The 21,640-nt window shown below is 37.7% G+C and overlaps 1 protein-coding gene across 6 annotated transcripts in view; it reads right to left on the bottom strand.

Annotated features, from left to right (window-relative positions):
- The window catches only part of CC2D2B (coiled-coil and C2 domain containing 2B), a 95,766-nt gene extending 74,684 nt beyond the window's left edge, over nucleotides 1-21,082 (bottom strand). For 3 of the 6 annotated variants that reach the window (XR_014826661.1, XR_014826662.1, XR_014826664.1), the window contains exons 1-9: nucleotides 20,921-21,082; nucleotides 18,640-18,704; nucleotides 15,588-15,648; nucleotides 13,682-13,758; nucleotides 13,259-13,324; nucleotides 11,911-11,994; nucleotides 7,559-7,757; nucleotides 7,059-7,195; nucleotides 6,830-6,958 (exon numbers count right to left, since the gene is read on the bottom strand). Coding sequence is in view for 1 of the 6 variants with exons in the window: in XM_084994975.1 (XP_084851101.1) it covers nucleotides 6,830-6,958; nucleotides 7,059-7,195; nucleotides 7,559-7,757; nucleotides 11,911-11,994; nucleotides 13,259-13,324; nucleotides 13,682-13,758; nucleotides 15,588-15,648; nucleotides 18,640-18,704; nucleotides 20,570-20,612 (861 nt within the window). In the remaining 5 variants the exon portion in view is untranslated. Of the gene's footprint in view, nucleotides 1-6,829; nucleotides 6,959-7,058; nucleotides 7,196-7,558; nucleotides 7,758-11,910; nucleotides 11,995-13,258; nucleotides 13,325-13,681; nucleotides 13,759-15,587; nucleotides 15,649-18,639; nucleotides 18,705-20,569 lie in introns of all 6 variants that reach the window. The other 3 variants (XR_014826660.1, XM_084994975.1, XR_014826663.1) reach the window with 3 other exon arrangements.
- Nucleotides 21,083-21,640: the final 558 nt, after the last annotated feature.

Below are 21,640 nucleotides of genomic sequence, written 5' to 3'. Positions count from 1 at the left end.
TCGACAGAGGATTGGATTTGGAAGATGTGGTATATATACACAATGGAATACTACTCAGCCATAAAAAAGAATGACATAATGCCATTTGCAGCAACATGGATGGAACTAGAGAATCTCATACTGAGTGAAATGAGCCAGAAAGACAAAGACAAATACCATATGATATCACTTATAACTGGAATCTAATATCCAGCACAAATGAACATCTCCTCAGAAAAGAAAATCATGGACTTGGAGAAGAGACTTGTGGCTGCCTGATGGGAGGGGGAGGGAGTGGAAGGGATCGGGAGCTTGGGCTTATCAGACACAACTTAGAATAGATTTACAAGGAGATCCTGCTGAATAGCTTTGAGAACTTTGTCTAGATACTCATGTTGCAACAGAACAAAGGGTGGGGGAAAAAATGTAATTGTAATGTATACATGTAAGGATAACCTGACCCCCTTGCTGTACAGTGGGAATATAAAATTTATTTAAAAAAAAAAGTTATGCCAGGTAACAGCAATGAACAAGATAAACTAAATAACAGAGATTTCCCTTCTTTCCTCTTTTATTCTGTTATTTTTAAATTTTTTAATGGAGATGGATTTTTATAGTAACCAAACTGGGGACAAACAGAAACATATTGCACTGTTGGGCTGGGGGGGCATTTATAAAATCCTGGTAAATGTGTTATATCATGAATTAGGATGGGGTAGAGACATTGCCAGTCTCTCACAGTGTGATAGGCACCATGCAGAAAATAGGATTTCCTAAGATTATGCCAGTCAACCAGTGTCTTCCCTTCTAAATTATACTTGGACCCTAAAAGCGTACATCTACTGAAGTGATAAGTACCATTACAAATAATATAAGCACCCACTGAGTGTCTGCTATATGCTAGGTATTTGGATATGTGTTAGTGATTTAAAAAGAAAAGAAAAGAAAAGAAAACCCTACCCTAGTTACAGTTAAACCAGGGAGAGATTAAGTAAACAGAAGATAGAGATATAGACTGAGCCTTAACAAAACTGCAGCCCAGTCTGAAATCAGTTGTCTCCAACAGGATTAAGATGATCACCCCCACTCAATATGCCTAAAAAACAAAGGACAGAACTTTTCTGGAAGAAGATAGGATCTAGAGTTTCTATAACTTTTAGTATATAATATATGGAATACAATAAAAATACCAACCATAAGAAAAGACAGGACTAAATGTGCAAAATAAAGAAAAAAACAAATAATAAAAACAGACTTGCAGGACCCAGATATTGGACTTAGCAAACATGAACTTTAAAGTAGCTATTACTAACATATTTTAAAAAAATAGAGTAAAAAAAAAAACACATGAAAAGATGAAAACATGGAGCATTCCAAAAGAAAACTGGGGTATATACAGAAGAATCAAATATCAAATGAGTACTTTTTTTTTTTTTTTTTTTGGATGTGCCCACAGCATGCAGAAGTTCCTAGATCAGTGATCAAACCCATGTCACAGCAGTAACCAGAGCCACAGCAGTGACAATGCCAAATCTTTAACCTGCTGAGCAACCAAGGAACTCCCCACATAAATATTTTAAACCTAAAAATATACTGAAAATATCAGAAACTAAGAATTCATTAGATGGATGATTCTGGAAATATGGTGGCAGTACAGTTTTAGATACAGGCATACCTTATTTTATTGCACTTCGCTTTACTATACTTCCCAGATACTGTGTTTTTAACAAAGTGAAGGTTCATGGCAACTCTGTGCTGAGCAGGTCTGTCAGCACCACTTTTCCAACTGTATTTGCTCAATTTCTGCCTTGGTATCACATTTTGGTTATACTTGCAATATTTCAAACTTTCTCATTATTATTATGCACCTGCAGCATATGGAAGTTCCTGGGCCAAAGGTGGAATCAGAGACAACACCAGATCTGAGCTGCATGTGCAACCTATGCCACAGCTTTCGGCAACACCAGATCCCTAATCCACTGAGTGAGGCCAGGGATTAAACCCACATCCTCACAGAAACAATGTTGGGTCCTTACCCTGCTGGGCCACAATAGGAACTCCTCTCATTATTATTTTATTTGTAATGGTGATTTGTGGTCAGTGATCTTTGATGTTACTATTCCAAAAAGATTATGACTACCAGAATGCTTGGATAACGGTTAGCATTGTTTAGCAATAAAGTATTTTTTAATTCAGGTATATACATTTTATTTAGACATAATGCTATTGCATACTTAATATACTACATTGTTGTATAAACATAACTTCTGCATGCACTTTTGGAATTTCTGGAGATCAAAAAAATCATTTGACTTGCTTTATTGGGATATGTGCTTCACTGCAGTGGTCTGGAGCTGAATCCACAATATCTTGTTGTGCCTGTATTCCCAAATCTCTACATAAAACAGGCAGAGCAACTACACAGCAAAGCCAAAAATCCATGGATAAGATTTAAAACGAAACTATATCACAGAGAGTTCCCTGGTGGCTAAGCAGTTAAGGATTTGGTTACGTCACTGCTGTGGCTCAGGTTCGAGTTCATGAGAACTTCTGTGTGCTGCCATGAAACCCAAAATGCAAATAGACGAAGATAAACCACTAACAATAAGATCTGCATAGCACTGGGACTGTGTAGGACAGAGCAGAAAGAAGCAATGGAACATAAGATGGTCCTAACAACAAGAGAACTGGAAAGAGCCAACAGATATTCACCAGAAGTACAACAGGTCAATTTTAAAAACAGCAAAATAGACAAAACCTGGAAAGGGTTTTGTCTATTCTAACTGTGGGTGAGAGCAAGGAATTTTGCTAAGAACAGGTGCAGCTAGGGGAGCCTACTCCTTAGGAAGTTTTAGGACAAGGCTTCACACTAAAAGAGAAACTACTGGAGGTGAAATAAAACTTGAGAAGGTCAGGGACCACAGAGACTACAAGAAGGTACAGAAAAAAAATCTGGGTAGGGGAATACAGCCACTATATATTTTTTAACACTACACACACAAAAAAAACAGAACTCCGTAACATCATAAAAGTTATCTGAACCAAGCCTTTTCCCTAAAATGTCAGGAAAACTAATTTAACATAAAGTGAACAGTCGAAAAGGCTCAGGATTAAATCTAGAGAAAGTTTCCTAATAAAAACGAATAAACAGTAACATAATGTCCCCACAATCAAAGCATGCCAGAAAGACACTAAAAAACATAAAATAGAAACATAGTTTTCAACACAAGCCAAAAGACATAAGGAAAATTTTGTGACATTAAAGAATACACAACAGAATTTGGAAAATTCAGAAGACGACAGAAATAATTTAAAATTTAAAAAATTTAGAAATTAAGCCTAAACTAGAAGGAATACAAACAAACAAACAAACAAACAAAGACCACATAAATACCTTTTTCTTAAGGTTAAAAAGGAGAAATCTTCTTAAATAAGAAATGAAGACAAGGAAATAATTTATCAGATAGATTTAATAGAGAAAATTGCACACAGCAGAAAATTAGCTGAGTGAACTAGAAGACAGGCAATAGAAAATATTCAGACTAAAGCTCAAAGAGGAAAAGGGGTAAAAAACAATGAAAAGCAGAAGACACAAGGAACATGCGTACTTGAAGTTCCAGAACACAGAGGGAAAGAGATTAGGGCAGAAGCAGTATTTGCTAAGATAATGACTAAGAATTTTCCAAAACCAATAGATCACATGGAGTCATACCTTCCGGAAGTCCTAATAGCCCAAAGCAGAATATTTATAAAGGAAAATCATGCCTTAACATGTTACACTGGAAATAACACCCTAACATATTATAGCAGAAAATCAAAGACAAAGAAAAACTGAAAATCAGGATAAGACTTTAAACAGCCTTTTCAATAGAAATAAGGAGATTCAGAAATACATGAAAAGCTATCTTTAAAGTGCTAAAAGCAAAATAACAGCCTAGTTTGGTCTAGAATTCTAGACCTAGCAAAAAATATGCAGGTTTTTTTTTTTTTTTTTTCACTTCAATGGTGTGATGGAACCTCTCCACTGGACTCCTAGACTCCTATAATGGCACTCTTATCTATGGGTGATTGTCAAAATCACTGCTCTTTGGAGAGAAAAACAGTAGAAAATTCTTATTCTGCCATGATAATGATGCCACCCTTCCAGTTTTGCTCTTCTCTATCCAGATTGGTTGTGGAGTTTTTTTGTTTTATTTCGTTTTTGTTGTTGGTGTTTTGGCTATTCAGGACCCTTAGTCGTTCTATATGAATTTGAGGACTGTTTTTCCGTTGCTGTGAAAAGTACCATTAGGATTTTGGTGGGGATTGCACTGAATGTGTAGACTGATTGGTGTAGTATGGACATTTTAACAGTATTAAGTCTTCCAACCCACATACATGGGATATCTTTCAACTGGGCAGTCTTTTATCTTTGAAGAAATATGTCTATAATAAAAACATTCCCACAAATAAATTTCCATGCCAAGATGGATTCATCAGTGAGACCTTCCAAAACACTTTAAGAAGAAGTAATACCAATATTATACAATCCTTCTGGAGAAAAGAAAAAGAGGGAACACTCCCCAAATTTTGTTTAATCCAGTGTAACCTTGAAAATCTGACAAGAACATTACAAGGAAGAAAATTTAAAGACAAATTTACTTCAGGAACATATAGGGCAAAAATCCTAACCAAAATATTAGCAAATTGAATCCAGTAATGTATAAAAAGAAAATGCATCACAAATGGGATTTGTTTCAGAAATAGTTGAAAACCAGTGTAATTCACCACATTAAAAGTAAAGAAGAATGTACCATTACAACATTTAATAGGCTTAGAAAAAGTATTTGATAAATATCGACACTCATTCATGACAAAAAAAAAAAAATCTTTGTACATGTCCTTAATTTTACAAGTAGGATAGTCAATTAAAGCTTAAATGCATTTCATATGGTAAAATGGTAAAAGGAGATTCTTAGCAAAAGGTTTTGGTATGTTTTTAGAAGATCCTGAAAGAAATTTATAAGTGGTATGAAGTATAAAAAATATATTACAACATAAAGAAGATTTTTAAAATTTTTCTAGATTCTATAGGAAAGAAATAGAAACTGTGGAGAAAAAAGACAGCATATATCGTAGAGAAAGAAGATCCTCCTCACATGCTACAGAAAGGTAAGGAGACCTCTAAAAGTATAAATCTTTTCACCTTAGGGAAAAACCTCATTTCTTCTGTAGGCTGAGAAGTATCAGTTTTATAAGGAACTAAGTGTCCTCGCTGTTAAAATGTTGCAGCTACTGGAATATGCAAGAAATACTGAAAGGCAATTGTAAAGAAAAAGTATTATAGAAGGTGTGTTATTACTAGAAGAATGGAAGTAATTCACAGGTTTAAAGAAACAGGGAATAAAGAACAAAGTCCTATAAGTACAGTTGACCCTTGAACAACATGCGTTTGAACTGAGCTTGTCCATTTATACACAAATTTATTCAATAAATATAGCATCTGTATTTTCATTTTACAGATCTTTAAATTAATTAAGTGTGGGAGGGAAAGTTTGTGTTCAACTAGAGATCACAGTGTATGGAATATAAGATTTGAACACTGATTCCATCCAAATTGTCTCAGCTTCCTGCCCTTGGGTGAGTCATTTTGTCAATTTCTTTATTTTGGAGACAGGGAGAGCAGTATGCAATTTTTTTTAAGTTTTATTGAGTTATAGTTGATTTACAATGTTGCGATAATTTCTGCTGTACAACAAAGTGATTCAGGTATAACATACACATATCCTTTTTTTTCAGATTCTTTTCACATATAGTTATCACAGAATATTGGGCAGAATACCCTGTGCTATACAGCAGGTCCCCATTGACCATCCACTCCATATATAGTAGCAGTTTTTAGCTGCACAGAGGTTGGTGCCCTCACTGCCATATTGTTCAAGGGTCAACTGTATTTTTAGGAAATACTATTTCCACTTTGTATCTACCTACAGCCATATTTTCTATATATGGAATGATTAAAGCAAGTGAACAATTAAATATCTGTATATAATTCTTATTTAAATTTTTTTCAAGCCAAATTTTTAATATAACTGTTTCTCTCTAGATATTTATTTTCATCAGGTTAATGGACTTCTAATTTTCATAGTATCTTTTTGAATACATATAAAATTTCTTTCTTTGATTATAAGTATAATATATATTCACTTTTGAAATTTAGAAAATAGAGTATAAAAAAGAAAATAAAAGTGGAGTTCCCGTCATGGCTCAGTGGTTAATGAACCCAACTAGTATCCATGAGGATGCGGGTTTGATCCCTGGCCTCGCTCAGTGAGTTAAGGAACTGGCATTGCTGTGAGCTGTGCTGTAGGCTGCAGATGCAGTTCGGATCTGGCATTGCTGTGGCTGTGGTGTAGGCCAGCAGCTACCGCTCCATTTCGACCCTTAGCCTGGGAACCTCCAAATGCCACGGGTGAGGCCCTAAAAAGACCACAGAGACAAAAAAAGGTAATCCTAAGTCCTACTATCTAGAGATAATTATTAACTATGATATATTTTCCAATCCTTTTATCTATCTATATATAGAGATATGTACTTCTTCATTCATTACCTATTTTTATAAAATTAGAATCATATGAAATTTTGCATTATGTTTTCAGCTGGCATTTTATTTTGAGCATTTCCCCATATCATTAAATTTTCCTTGAAGACATAATTTTAATGGTTACTTAATATTTCATCATAGTTTTGCCTTTACTAGGCTTACTTGTATCTTCAAAGGGTAAATTAACACCACAGAAAATAAGTATAAAGTTATAATTGATATTACGAGAACTCTAACCATAATCACAAATAAACTATTGTTGGTTACCTTCTTGTACATGGTCTTCAATGCTGGATTTAAAGCTTCCTTGTTTATGTTTAGTCTGAAATTCCATGACTGTCTAATAGGTGAAGGTAATGACATTATTTCTCCACTTTCTTCAAACCAACACTTTCCCTATCAAAAATATTTAATAACACAGTAATTAAATATTTCACTGAAAACAAATGCCACACACTATCAGTGAGTGGTTTAGCTTGTTAGCTAGTGGACTTGCCTCTTCTAGTTTAAGCAGGCGATTTTCCATTTTGTTGCAGGTCTTTTTATATATTCTTGGCTTTTTCTGCACATAGATTCCTTCTTCTTCTAAAATGCGTGGCATCACATCTTTTGGCAGTTTAAGCTGGGTGTTCACTTAATAACAAAACCTAGATATTACTTTAAAGTCCAAAGTATTAAACTGGTATTGACCGAACAAGAAGCAAAAGGCAAAGAACTGTCATACAGGCTACCACTAAAGTCTAGCAGAAAGTCTAAACACACACACACACACACACACACACACACACACACACACACACACACACAGAGAGAGAGTAAATGAGCTTCTTTAAACAATTCCCCTAAACTCAGAGAAAGCATGGAAAACAAACACAGAAAACTTTCTATAATTTTAGATGAATACTTTTTAAAAATCTACCCAGCATACAGAGAAACTGCTATCTTATAATATGATTAATTAATGATGATTTTTTTTTTTTTGTAAAATAACTTTACCTGGAGAACTACTTGGAACAAAAATATTTGCCTGTTGTCTTTTAATTTGTTCCTGATCATCTTCATAATCAGCAGCCTTTATTTCAACTAAATCTGGGAAAATGACTTCCTTCATAAAATCTTCATCTTGGCCCTCAACAAAGTTTTGTAAATTATCATCAAGTGAAGAATGTTTGTGGTAACTACCATTTACTGATGTCTGCGGAATACCAAAAAGAAAAATAAGTATATATCCTTGTCCCCAATGATTAATATGCAGATAAATGAAATGTACTGGAACTTAGCTGTGAAGTCTTTCTGATCTATGCCACAAGTTCAGGTTAGAACTGCGTTACAATGAACATTCACTGAACATAAAGGAACTCACTTAAGGCTTAATATTATAAAATATAAATTTTCTGTAGCCCTTCATTGCAAGTCTTGATGAAAGACTACTGAAAAAGAACTACAGTTCAAGTCCTTCCTCTCACACACAAAATTTCCTGAGATACTGGACTATGATGCTAAGAATTCATAGTGTGGGGCAAAGTCTAGAGACATTAAGCCATGTGGTTGTCAGCCCCATTTTTTTCACCATTTAAAAAGCTAGACTACCTAAGAGGACGTGGAGCAGTCATGTTGTCTTCTGGATTATATTTAAGAAACAAAGAAAGAAAAGTAAAGATACAACATGAAAATCTATGGCAGGGTGATTGATTATAGTAAATTTATGAAATATGATATATAAAAGTTACAATCTGAATACAGGCATTGAAACAGATACATTACTAAAAATAAAATGCATACTTTTATGTCATATCAGAAATTTTATTTATTTATTTTTGTCATTTTTAGGGCCGCACCCATGGCACATGGAGGTTCCTGGCTCGGGGTCTAATTGGAGCTGTAGCCACTAGCCTACACCACAGCCACAACAACGCCAGATCCAAGCCGTGTCTGCAACCTACACCACAGCTCACGGCAATGCCAGATCCTCAATCCACTGAACGAGGCCAGGGATTGAACCCGCAACCTCATGGTTCCCAGTCAGATTCGTTTCTGCTTCACCAAGATGGACACTCCCTCAGAAGTTTTATATGAGTCTCTTCACGAAAAAAAAAAAAAAAAATCACCAATTTATTTTGGATGACTTTAGTTGTCTGGCTTAAAAATCTACACACATTGAAAGAAGACAGAGTATGTGAGTCATGCAAATCTTTAACTTTCAAAAACATACATTTAGGGGTAAATAATTAAATAAAAAGAATTAATCATAGGATTCCTTTGAATAGATAACCTTACGTAGCCTTGATCACCTCTGACAAAATTGAGTAACACGGTTAAACATCACCTAGGTTCGCATCAAATCATCATATCATACCGTCCCTATATCCCTGCTGTAAAATCATTTTATATTCAGAAATCTTTGTGGTATCTTTTCCAGAAGTTAAACAAGGTATGACACTGACACTTAGGAGCAAGACTTGGGGGCTCTTCACATAGGAGATCTCTTTGACGATTCCATTCACGAATGAGATACATTATATCCTCACGACTTATTTTGTAACTGGAAGTTTGTGCCTTTTGACCCCTTCACCCATTTTGTCCACTGCCCCCCACACCCTATCTTGCCTCTGGACCTATGAACTTGATTTTTTGTTTCACTTTTTAAAAATTTCACATATAAGTGAGATTATATGGTATTTGTCTTTCTCTGTCTCTGTCTTTCACTTAACATAATGCCCTTAAGGGCCATCTGTGTTGTCACACACGGCAAGATTTTATTCCTTGTTTTGGCTGGGCCTACCACATGCAGAAGTTCCTAGACCAGGGATCGAACCCCTGCCACAGCTGTGACCCAAGCCATAGCAGTGACAATGTTGGTTACTTAACCTGCAGAGCCACCAGGAACTCTGGATCCCAGCCTTTTATTTATGATCATGAAGGTGTCCTTTATGAACCCTACCCTACCAAATCTGCCTATGTTTAGCCTTAGACAAGCTATTACCTCAACCAATATAATCACCTTTCTGGTCTTCACTGTGCAGCTCACAGCAGAGCAGTGTCTGTGCTGTTAGCCGCTGCGTAACAGGGAGCATGAGGTCAGAAGGCATTCATCTAATTTTCCATGTGGGTCTAGATGAATATGAGTATGATGTGGTTAAGAGAGAGAGAGGGAGATCCTCCCCTTTCTCCCAGCAGGAGGAAGCCACAGTCAAACTCAGCTTCCCACAAAACAGTAGCCTTCTCTGTTTTCCTCCCTGTGATGATGAAGTTTCCCATGGGCCCCAAAGTCACCAGGTATAGGGCAGATGGTTTCTCATAACAACTCCTCTAAACAACCCACATCCAAATCTGGACTTCCTCATGTCCAAACAGCCTCCTTACCCCACTGATCTAATTCCTCTCCTGTCTTCCCTAGGAGAAGAAAAAGCAGCCACAATCACCCTGGTGCACTCTACTGGGTGGACCTCTTCTTGTTTTCCCAGAAAAGTCCATTCCTCGACCAACATCATGGGATTCTGGGATATCAGGTGACTTGGTAGAGCAAGTGCATGTTTGATACTCATTTACTCAATATTCACTCAAATATAGAGTGTCAAACACATTCAAGGAAGAAAATAAAGAGAAATACATGAGAGGCAGTGATTTTGAGCATCATAAAAAAAATGATGCAAGACAAGCAGCTGAGAATACTGGGATTGAAGGTGGGGGATGTACTCTTTTAGATAGGGTTGTCAGGCACAGTATTTTTAATTATGTGTCATTTGAACAGAGATCCAGTTTGTGGCAAACTGGGAGGGAGAGAGCATAAGGATAAGAGCAGAGCTTTCTAGACAGTTAAAAGGCACAAAGCCCCTGAGGCAGGAACAGGAAAGAAGCCAGTGTCACTGGAGTTGGGTGGGAGAAGGGAAAAGTAGTGATAAAGGAAGTCATAGAGGTTCCAAGGGGACCAGGTCATGTCGGCCTTGGAAGCCCCTATAAGGACTTTGGCTTTTATTCTGAGTAAGATGGGAAACCATCAGAAGGTGTTAAGAGAAGGGTCTGTCTTAGATTCTAACACCATCACTCTGACCACTGCATGGCACAGCAAAGAGACGGTTGGGATAACAGTAAAACTAGAGGGAGACTACGGTGATGATTCGGATGAAAGGTTACAGTGGCTTAGACTAGGATTGTGTCAGAGGAGGTGGTGAAAAATGGGTCGGATTCTGGAATACTTTGAAGGTAGAACCAACAGGATTTGTGGCAAACTGGATACGAGGCATGTGAGTAAAAGAGGATCCAAGGAAGACACCAAGGTTTGGCTGAGCAATTGGAACAATGGAATTGCTATACTATATAAAAGCCTGTGTGTGCTTATATGGGTAAACGCATGGAGAAAGGTAAGAAAAAGGATAATGGTGGTTCATCTCAGAGCAGTGGCATTTCACATGATTTTTATTTTCTTCCTCATGCTTTGTGCATTAAGTTTTTATAATGTATATATTTTGTTCGCTTTTTAAAAGATAAGGCTCTTTTCTGTGGAACAATAATAGCAAAAAAAAAAAAAAAAAAAAGAATGAAAAAACTGAAGCAGGATACAAAGCAAGGGGAATGGGAGAACTGAGAAGCAAGTAGGAAGGCAAATGGGGATCCAAGAGGGACTCAGGGGGCCCTGAAGGATCTGGAAATGACTGAGAGGTGTCAGAAGTATTAGGTAGCGCACTGGGAACAGGAAGGGGGCTCAAGGAAACTGTGGATATATTTGAAGGCAGAGAGCAATTGGAGAAAGGTCAGAGGAACAGGAGGAGAGGGAAGACCAATGAGACTGACAAGTCAGGAGATGGGGAGAGACAGAGATTGTTACTGGAGGAAAGGGCAGCAGAGAATTACAAGGGTAAGGAGTTTGAGAGGAACTAGGAAGAAATGACAGAAATTAGAAGGGTCTGGGATTGGACTAGGAGGGATGAAGAATGGAGACTCAATGAAGAGTAAGAGAGATTATGGAAAACAATGCGGGACATGTGGAGAGAAGAACGGGAAGAACAAAAGAAAACACAGGCTTTGGAGCCAACAGCCCATACTTCTCAGCTCTATCAATTCTTACCCTGTGTGCTCGTTTCCTCACCTATGAAAGACAGGTGATAATAAAGCCTGTCTCACAGGTTATTATGAGGACTGAATGATGCAATCCATGTTAAACATTCAGTATAGCACTGGGCATCCACTAAGCACTCAGTAAATGTTAGGAATCATTAATTTACGAACAGCATCTCAATTCAGAGAGAAGGCAGCTCAATAATAAAAATTTCATCTCCCATCAAATATTTTTATTCTATGCCTATTTTTCCTGAGAATTTGGATGAGGGAGGAAGGGGAACAAATCCAACCTGCTCTGCAGACTGGTCTAAAGCTGAGTCTTCTTCATCACTCTGAATGAAAAATGAAAGACCTTTATCCAGTGAGACTTCAGTCTGTGGATTAAACAGTGGTAAACTGTAGTCAGTGTTGGAATGAACACTTTCTGCTTTTAAGGGAAAGAAATACTTTTCTATAATATGGTAATAGTAACTGTTATCTTATTTAAGAACAAAGACCAGTAGGAGAGACTATTTATATTTAACTTTGAATCTGATTCATAAATTATTTTCATATTTTGTTTTGTTTTTAAGGTTCTGGTGACTGCAATTAAAAACCAATAAATTGAAAAGACAAAAAAAAAAAAAAATCGGGAGTTCCCGTCGTGGAGCAGTGGTTAACCAATCCGACTAGGAACCATGAGGTTGGGGGTTTGATCCCTGGCCTTGTTCAGTGGGTTAAGGATAGGCATTGCCATGAGCTGTGGTGTAGGTCACAGATGCGGCTCAGATCCAGCGTTGCTGTGGCTGTAGCAGCTACAGCTCTGATTAAACCCCTAGCCTGGGAACCTCCATATGCTGCAGTATGGTCCTAAAAAGACAAACAAAAACAAAAACAAAACAATAAATTACTTCAAACTATATCCAATAGCCAAGATATGGAAACAACCTAAGTGCCCATCAGTAGGTGAATGGACAGAGCAGATTTATACATACACACACAAAAAACACAATGGAGTACTATTTGCCCACAAAAAGAATGAAATTTTGTTGCAGAAATAATGTGTTCTACTGCAGGTCTTGTCCTGTAAGAGACCAATCTGCAATGCTATATTCTTCCCTCCTCTTCCCTCTGGCCAGCAAATGAAGACACTGGAGCTTTGCCACTGCACTCAGAGATGGAAACCAAGTGCTGAAGATGGCAGAGCTCTCCTGGCAACCTGGACGATTTGTCTATTACACCAGAGAGAAATAAAATTTCTAGCTTAGGACATTTTACTTTGAATCTTTTTGTTAAAGCTGCTTAGCCTTTACCCTAAATAATACAATTCCTCCCAAATATGAGTTGTCATTTCAAGTTTCAAGTATGTGTTTACACATTCCATTTTAGAACAAAATCTGTAAGCTGGGGATCACCTATAATATTTTTATAATTTTTTAGGATAAAAATGTCAAGTAGAGATAGGGAGTGACTGAAACTGGTGTGAAAGATCTTTTTGGAGTGACAAAAATGGTCTAAAATTGTATTATCGTGTTGATTGCATAATTCTGTAAGTTTACTAAAATGCATTGAAACATACGCTTAAAACGGGTGAATTTTTGCTATGAAAAGTACTCCTCGATAAAGCTGTTTTAAAAAGTTTTTTAAGAAGCTATTCACCTGAGACCACTGATATATCTTGTCATCAATGAGCAGCCGAGTTGAAGATTTTTCACCTTGATTGACCTGAAACACAATGTAAATAAACAGAATGGAAAATTTAATCTTCAGAGATAGAGATATAATCACACTCATAAGCCTTTTGCCCAAAATGGATAAAAACAAAGACTCTTTAATGTTTTCTTTTAAAAAGTATATACATGTTTTCTCCTGAGATTTGAAATATAAAGTGACCATAACCAAATTACTTAACTTTTCTTGGCTTTAGGTTCGAAACAAAAAGCATGGAAAAGAACTTGAAACTTTTTGGATTTAAGGAGCTATATTAAAATTGAATTGTGGCTCTTTTGACAAAGAAAAGTTTATCATGACACTTTGGATAAACAGTAACTTTGAAAATAGGCAAGAAAAACTAAGCATTACCTTGGCACTTTTTAGCTTTTCTCTTACTTTGCCTCTCAGAGTTTCTATTATGTTTTGATTTTCTTCTATATTTGAATCTATCAAGAAGTCAACATAATACAAAGATTATGACACTTTCTTACAATATAATTAAACAGCAATAGCATTAAAAGTTCTTATTAAATAGCTAAACAGCATGCATTTCTTTGGATCACTATGGACAATTATGAAGACTTGAGTCATCATTGTCCCATGAGCGCCTAGAATGTAGAAAACAGAGCTTAGAACTTCCCCCTTTTCCATCTGGGATAAATGCTCAAGCGTAATAAGGGCTGAATTTTGTAGTCAGGCCAAAAAAAAAAAAAAAAAAAAAAGGCTTTTGAGTTCCCCTCATGGCTCAGTGGTAAGGAATCCAACTAGTATCCATGGGCACATGTGTTCGATCCCCAGCCTTGCTCAGTGGGTTAAGGATCCATCACTGCCATGAGTTACGATGATGTAACTCAGATGCTGGGGTGCAGTGGCTGTGGCAAGGCCGGCAGCTACAGCTCCGATTAGACCGCTAGCCTGGGAACACCCATGTCGTGGGTGTGCCCCTTAAAAAAAAAAAAAAAAAGGCTTAAATAAGCAAACCTTCACCTTTTTCCTTTTAGGGAAAAAAATCCATGAGAACAGTAATATTCTATGTAAACTGCTCTACAGTCTACAAAATATACAACTATCAAAGCCAGGTTACTTCAACTTGATTAAACTGAGGAGGAAGGAATCTGAAAAAAAGGAGAAATAAGTCTCCAAGCACCATTTTAACTACTTAAGTCAGTTTTGTAAAGTCAGTATAATAGTTCCAATCCCCATCTCTGCTAGATCTTAGAGGAAATGAAATAGCCTTGCTGGGCATAAAGAAGGCTCCAGCTGTTGAAGGCACTCCAAGTCCATGTTATTTTCTGCTCATCTACCAGATGATCTACCACATAGGCTGAGAAAGTCAGGGGTTATATAGTCCTAGGTAGAGTAGACAGTGGGGGCCCTAGGGGTCATTTTGCCTTGCATTTTTCTTCTCCCTGCCCTTGAGTAGTTAAAGGTTAAATACAAAATGGCAGAAATAAAGGGTAAACATACAGCTAAATCAGTACAGGTCATGAGAATCTTCATTCTTAGCTACAGTATTCCATGGTATAAAAATTATTAGCTGGTTTGTTTATACTTGATTCCCAGAATTTAAAATGACAGACAGCACAGAGTAGGTGTTTAATAAATACTTGCTGGATGCAAATGAACATCTCCTCAGAAAAGAAAATCATGGACTTGGAGAAGAGACTTGTGGTTGCCTGATGGGAGGGGGAGGGAGTGGGAGGGATCGGGAGCTTGGGCTTATCAGACACAACCTAGAATAGATTTACAAGGAGATCCTGCTGAATAGCATTGAGAACTATGTCTAGATACTCATGTTGCAACAGAACAAAGGGTGGGGGAAAAACTGTAATTGCAATGTATACATCTAAGGATAACCTGACCCCCTTGCTGTACAGTGGGAAAATAAAAAAATAAAAAAATAAATAAATAAATACTTGCTGGATGAATGAAACATGGGTCAACCATTATTTACATATTTTTCTCCCTGAGATCTGGAGCTTTCTGTAGCAGGTTCTGTATCTATGTATTGTTATGGCCTAACACAGTCTCAAGAACTAGTGAATTCGCCACGTTTGCAGAGAGAGAGAGAAAACAAAACTTAGTTTTATTACTTGCATTGACTTTAGCATGTATTTCCTTATGCCCACTTGTAATACGTAGGAAGGTTAGTTTCTGTTTGAATTCATCCCATTAAGAAATTTCCCAAATGAAACCCTGGGATAGGATTAATCATTTATATCTTTGGAAAATAAGGTACAACAGTTATCAGAATTGTGGTATACTTATTGCAAACCTTTTTGAAGATGCTTGTCTATATTTTCTTCTACAGCAATGTTATCTGCATCTTTCGAAATCTGCAAAAAAAAAAAAAGTGGGGGAAGGGTTACCTTGCTCTTTTTGTTTTGGCATTTCATATGTTCATCAGCCCTTCGAAAGTCACCTCATTTTTGGAGTTCCTGTTGTGGCACAGCAGAAACAAATCCAACTAGTTAGTATCCAAGAGGATGCAGGTTTAATCTCTGCCCTCACTCAGTGGGTTAAGGATCCGGTGTTGCGATGAGCTGCACTGAGTGTAGGTCACAGATGAGACTTGGATCTGGTGTTGCTGTGGCTGTGGCATAAGCCAGCAGCTGTAGCTCTGATTCCACCCCTATGCTGGGAATCTCCATATGCCACAGGTGCAGTCCTAAAAAGACAAAAAAATAAAAAATAAAGTAAAATAAAATAAAATGCCAATTCATATCCTTTGCCCGTTTTCTTAAATTTCATCCTTTTATCAAATGGGTATTAGCTCTTTATACATGGCAGACTTTTTTTTTTTTTTTTTTTTCATCGCATATCCAAGCCGCGTCTGCGACCTATACCACAGCTCACGACAACGCCGGATCCTCAACCCACTGAGCAAGGCCAGGGATCTAACCTGCATCCTCATCAATACTAGTCAGATTCTTTTCCCCTGAGCCTTGATGGGAACTCCTATGGCAGACTTCTAAATTAGGAAATTGCTCTCTGTAATATCAAAAAGAAACTTTTAATGATAAAATTCAGTCATTAGTTCTTAGTGTTCATATAGTGCCTTCATATACCTTTTAGAAGGGTCAAATGAGATCAAGCATATGAAAATACTTTGAAAGTCAACACTACATCAAGGTTAGCTATTGCTCAAGTACTCTGTAGCATCTGATAACTTTCTAAAAACTTTCAAAGTCCTTGTTCTTTATCCTTCTGCCTCTCTGGCCACTTGGTCCCTGTATCCCTCATTGGTCACACTTCTCATAGCTTAAATGTGGGCACATTCCAAGGCTTTGGAGAGTGCATAGATGCCCATGGCTTCCCAAATCTTTCTCCAACCTTGACTGCGCTCCTGAATCCCATATTTCTAGTTGTCGACTGGTATTTCTAATTGAATGTCCTACCATTATCAAAAACTCAGTATCGTAATGTGAGAAAAAAGAATGTATACATGTAAGTGTAACTGGGTCACCATGCTGTACATTAGAAAAAAATATATATATAAGTAAATGATAAAAAACTCAATATCTTTTACCACTTTTTATTTTTTTATTTTTTATTTTTTTTGTCTTTTTGCCATTTCTTGGGCCACTCCCGCGGCATATGGAGGTTCCCAGGCTAGGGGTCTAATCAGAGCTGTAGCCGCCAGCCTACGCCAGAGCCACAACAATGCAGGATCCATGCCGCATCTGCAACCTACATCACAGCTCACGGCAACGCCGGATCCTTAACCCACTGAGCGAGGCCAGGGATCAAACCCGCAACCTCATGGTTCCTAGTCGGATTCGTTAACCACTGAGCCATGACAGGAACTCCTCTTTTACCACTTTTTAACCTCAATATTCTAAAATTCAACCATACTAGTTATGTTAAACTCTTTTTTAGACAATATGGATAAGTTTTTTTTCACTTAAGTTTAAAAGAACACAAAAGATGCCTCAAATAACAACTATACATGCTAAACCAAACTAATGTGCAGTTGCAGTGGGAAGGGCAAGCAGACACACATCAGATTTCCAACCACACTAAAAACACATAGATTCATGTCAAAAGCAAAAGCAGGGCATTGACATGATCACAATGACAGCCTAGTCTAGAGAGTTTCTGAAAATTCCCAAATCCACCAGTGGTCTCTTGTACCACACTTAAGAACTACTGAATAAGGTCAATGTGAACTAAAATGTTCTGTTCTTTTTTTTATTATCTTAATGAAATATAGCTTATTTATAATGTGTTATTTTCTGCTGTACAGCAAAGTGATTCATTCATATATATATATTAATAAGTATATATAAGCATATATGATATATATAATTTTTCATATTCTTTTCCATTATGGTTTATCATGGGATACTGCATATAGTTCCTGTGCTATACTATATAAACAACGAGGTGCTATAATAGGACCTCGTTGTTTATTCATCCTATATATAATAGTTTGCATCTGCGAGTCCCAAATTCCCAGATGTTCTGTTCTTACTAAACCTTCAGTATCTGCCTCGACAAAATTAAAAATACCGAATTTTACTCTTGACCAAGGGGACAGCAACCCTTGAAGGTGTGATGGAACATCAACTCCAGTAAGTGATTGATAGAAGTCTCCTTTGGTTCACAATAATTTCATTCAGCATCCTGGATACACTTTTCATAGCTTCCCATTTCTGTGTAGAAGGCAGCAATAAAATACGAATCTTTTTTTTTTTTTTTTTTTTTTTTTTTTGTCTTTTTGCTATTTCTTGGGCTGCTCCCGCGGCATGGGGAGGTTCCCAGGCTAGGGGTCCAATCGGAGCTGTAGCCACCGGCCTACGCCAGAGTCACAGCAACACGGGATCCGAGCCGCGTCTGCAACCTACACCACAGCTCACGGCAAGACCGGATTCGTTAACCACTGTGCCATGACAGGAACTCCTAAAATACGAATCTTAATTGGAGTTACTCTAGGCAACATATAGATAATCAGTCCTAAAAATGTTTCACTTATTGACTTAAAATAAAAGAAAAAGTTTGGGGTTTTTTTTTTGGTTTTTTTTGTTTGTTTGTTTTTACCAAGCAGATAATGGAATGCTGGCTGGCTGAGAGAACAGATAAAAAATTAATGTTTAAATAAGGGAATAAATAAGTAAATATAAAAATGTCTCACCTCTAACACTCTTTATTACATAATTGACAGACCAGGGTATAACTCATCCCTAAATTTTCATTATTTTTAAACATATGAACTGTATGACTTGTATATAGAACCAAAGATACCACATTTTTTTCAAGATTATCCTACATTTATAATTGAACTATTTAGTATAATCAAAATCCATATAATCTCAATAATTCCTTACTTTTCTAAAAATATCTTCTTTTCTCTTTGAAATCTTTTTCATGATGCCTCTTTCATTTCCACTTTCTAAATAAATAAGAAACATTCTTAAGAATGACATACTACTGAAAGAAAACAACTATTTTGATACTTGAAAGTATGCTATTCAAATTTTTTAATTTAACCAAAAACTAAACAAAGAAACATGCTATTGCCTTTAGTATTTAGTAGTTGATCATCTTATTAATAAATAGAAATTCTAGTTAGTGCATAAGATATGTAAAAGAGTAAGAGGTAACACTACTGGCAGGGAGAAAACAAAATTATCATTGTTTGTAGAGGGTAGGTTTTATACACAGAAACTCCAAACACTCAATCAGAAAACTTTAGATTTAATGAGAAAGTTGGTAAGTCACAGAATACCGGAGAATATCTGACAAAGTTAATAGCTTTCCTAATGCTAATAGAAAAAATCATTTTCATAACAGCAATACAAAATTTTTTCAAAATACCTAGGAATAACTTCGGTGAAAATATGTGGCAACCCTTCATAAAAACTATAAAACTTCACAGCAAGAAAAAAATCTGATTAAACATAGAGCTATTCTGTAGAGGCAGGAAGACTGGCTAAGAGGCCATTATAATGGTTCTCATGAGAGATGCTGGAAATCTGAATCCAAAAATGGAAGTAGGAATGTAAGGTGGGGAAAGATTCACTTAAAAGGCAGAATTCACAGGATTTGGTGAGCAATTAGATATGCAGGACAAAGTGAAGGAGGAATCAAAGACCCTCAGGTTTTTGGCTTGAGTAACCGAGAGGTAGTATCATTTTGAATACTGTCAAAATAGGAAGATAGTTGGGAAAGGGATTAATGAGTTCAGTTTTCAGAGGCTGCTTATAGATCTCTACAGGGCATCAGGGTGAGAGGTCCAAAAGATGATTAAAAATACTAAACTGTGGGAGTTCCTATGGTGGCTTAGCGGTAATGAACCCAACTTTTACCCATGAGATCGCAGGTTCAATCCCTGGCCTCGCTCAGTGGGTTAAGGATCCAGCATTGCTGTGAGCTGTGGTGCAGGTGGCAGACACGATTTGGTTCCTGAGTTGCTGTGGCTGTGGCATAGGCCAGCACTGAATTCAGTACAAAATCCAGTTTGAAACATAGTATCTTACAGTTAACTATGATTTTATTTTCTAAAATGAAAAACGAGGAACTGATGGCCTGACAAAAAAGGACTTTCTAATCTGTGACTGTATACATGTCTTTGAAAGATATCAAAACTAAATCATCCATTGTTCTCAGTACTAAGTCTGAAATCATCACACTCACTTCCAGAGGTCAAGATATATTGAGTCCATTTCCCTTGAGACTTCTGATATATAAAAACTAAATAAGTGACAAAACAAATTATAGAAACTGTAGTTTGTTTTGAAAGATTATACCTAACACACAATGCAATGTAATTTTGCTACCCACAAGTTCATCACAGGATTAATAAAAATGTATTCATTCATAGAGTAACAAGGGCCATGAGGTCCAGAAACTGGACACAATTAAGTCCTGTGATGTTATCTTTTATTTAAACCTGAAGATGTACCTCAGTGCCCATATTTAGTCTCTGCTGAAGAGAAACTCAAAACAGAAGCACCTTCTGTGAGGCCAAAAGATCCTTGTGCCTACTTCCCCACCTAAGCCCTACTTGCCACTCTCCAAAATAAACCTTCAACTATACCAGATCAAATTTTTCTTTATATTCTCTGCCACTTCCATCCTTTGATTTTTGCAATTTTCCCCTAATCTAGAGCATTCCACGTTTCAAAGCCTGATTCAAAACCCTCATCTTCCTGGAAGTTTTTTTCTGACTCTGGTCCTTTGCTACTCTCCACTAGCACTAATAACATGTAATTTCTGTTCATTATATTCTACCTTGCAGGCTCACTTTCTGCTTACCGTAAAGTGAGGGCGAGGGCTGGGGCATGATTTCATCTACCATCCGCCAATCCTAGCACAGTGTTAACACACGGTAGTAACTCAGGAAATAATTTGGACCTGGATTCGAAGCAAATCAAGCACTGCCCCCAAATGCTGTGCAATGGCGTGGTCCTCATAAACTCCCAAAGGGGATGGCTTATGGGTGGCCAGGTTCTAGGAACTACAAGTCCCAGGGGCCCCTGCGAGCCTGGCCCTGGTTGCGGGGCACCCAGCTGGCTTCCTTCACAAAGTAAGGCTCCAACCAGACAAAATAGTGGAGATCCTGACAGGCAAGGGTCGAGAGGTTTTAAGGGGCCGTAAGACATTCACCTGGATGGACACTGCACTTTTGCTCTGGGCAACGAACGCACGACGTACGTTCCGCCGCGGACTCTGAGAGGTCACCAACCGCCCGCACCGCTCCTGACCTGCGCCCTCACGCCTGCCGTCCGCCTCGCGCTCGCTCCTTGGAGCTTCAAGTCAAGGTGGTCCAGGAGCATGCGCTGTGCGGGCTCTCAGTCAGCCCTGGTCGCGAGGGAGGGTGGAGCGTGCCTTCGCGAATCTTCTGAGCGCTGTGACTGCGCTATGACTCCGGAGGGCCTGCGCGTGTGGCTCGAATTGAGGCTTCGGAGTCGTGTCACTCTTGCTCTGGTCCCCTCTTAGTGCGCCTCGCGGGAGCCACGGGCTTTGATCACTGACTGTGTGTGTGCCCCACTAGCCGCCCCTTCCCCGGAGGCCGTTCTGTAAAAGACCTGAGAGCAGTATGGCCAGGGGTCGTAAGGGCCCCTCTCCTCTCCCATCATGGTGAAGAACACTATCCCCAACAGGTGGGTATCAGACCATCATGAATTTTTGCAACTTTCCCCATATGTGGAGCATTCCACGGGGCTCTTCTAGTTTAGAAATTTAGGAACAAGTGATAGTGGAGAAAGATAAAAGCCTAGAAATACTTCCCTTAAATAGCAGCGTTATAGAGTGCGCATGTGCAAATAATCAGTAGTCTTTGGTGTTAAGTTCACTTAGCATCTGGAGTTATTATTATGCATTGGT

The sequence above is a fragment of the Sus scrofa genome, chromosome 14, assembly GCF_054392235.1.
Source record: "Sus scrofa isolate SSC_HxYL_T2T_F1_AM1 chromosome 14, Sscrofa_HxYL_maternal_Yorkshire_Landrace_v2.0, whole genome shotgun sequence".
Classification (NCBI taxonomy): Eukaryota; Metazoa; Chordata; class Mammalia; order Artiodactyla; family Suidae; genus Sus; species Sus scrofa.
Note: the sequence above shows the minus strand (reverse complement) of the source record. Positions and strands in the feature narration are given on the sequence as shown.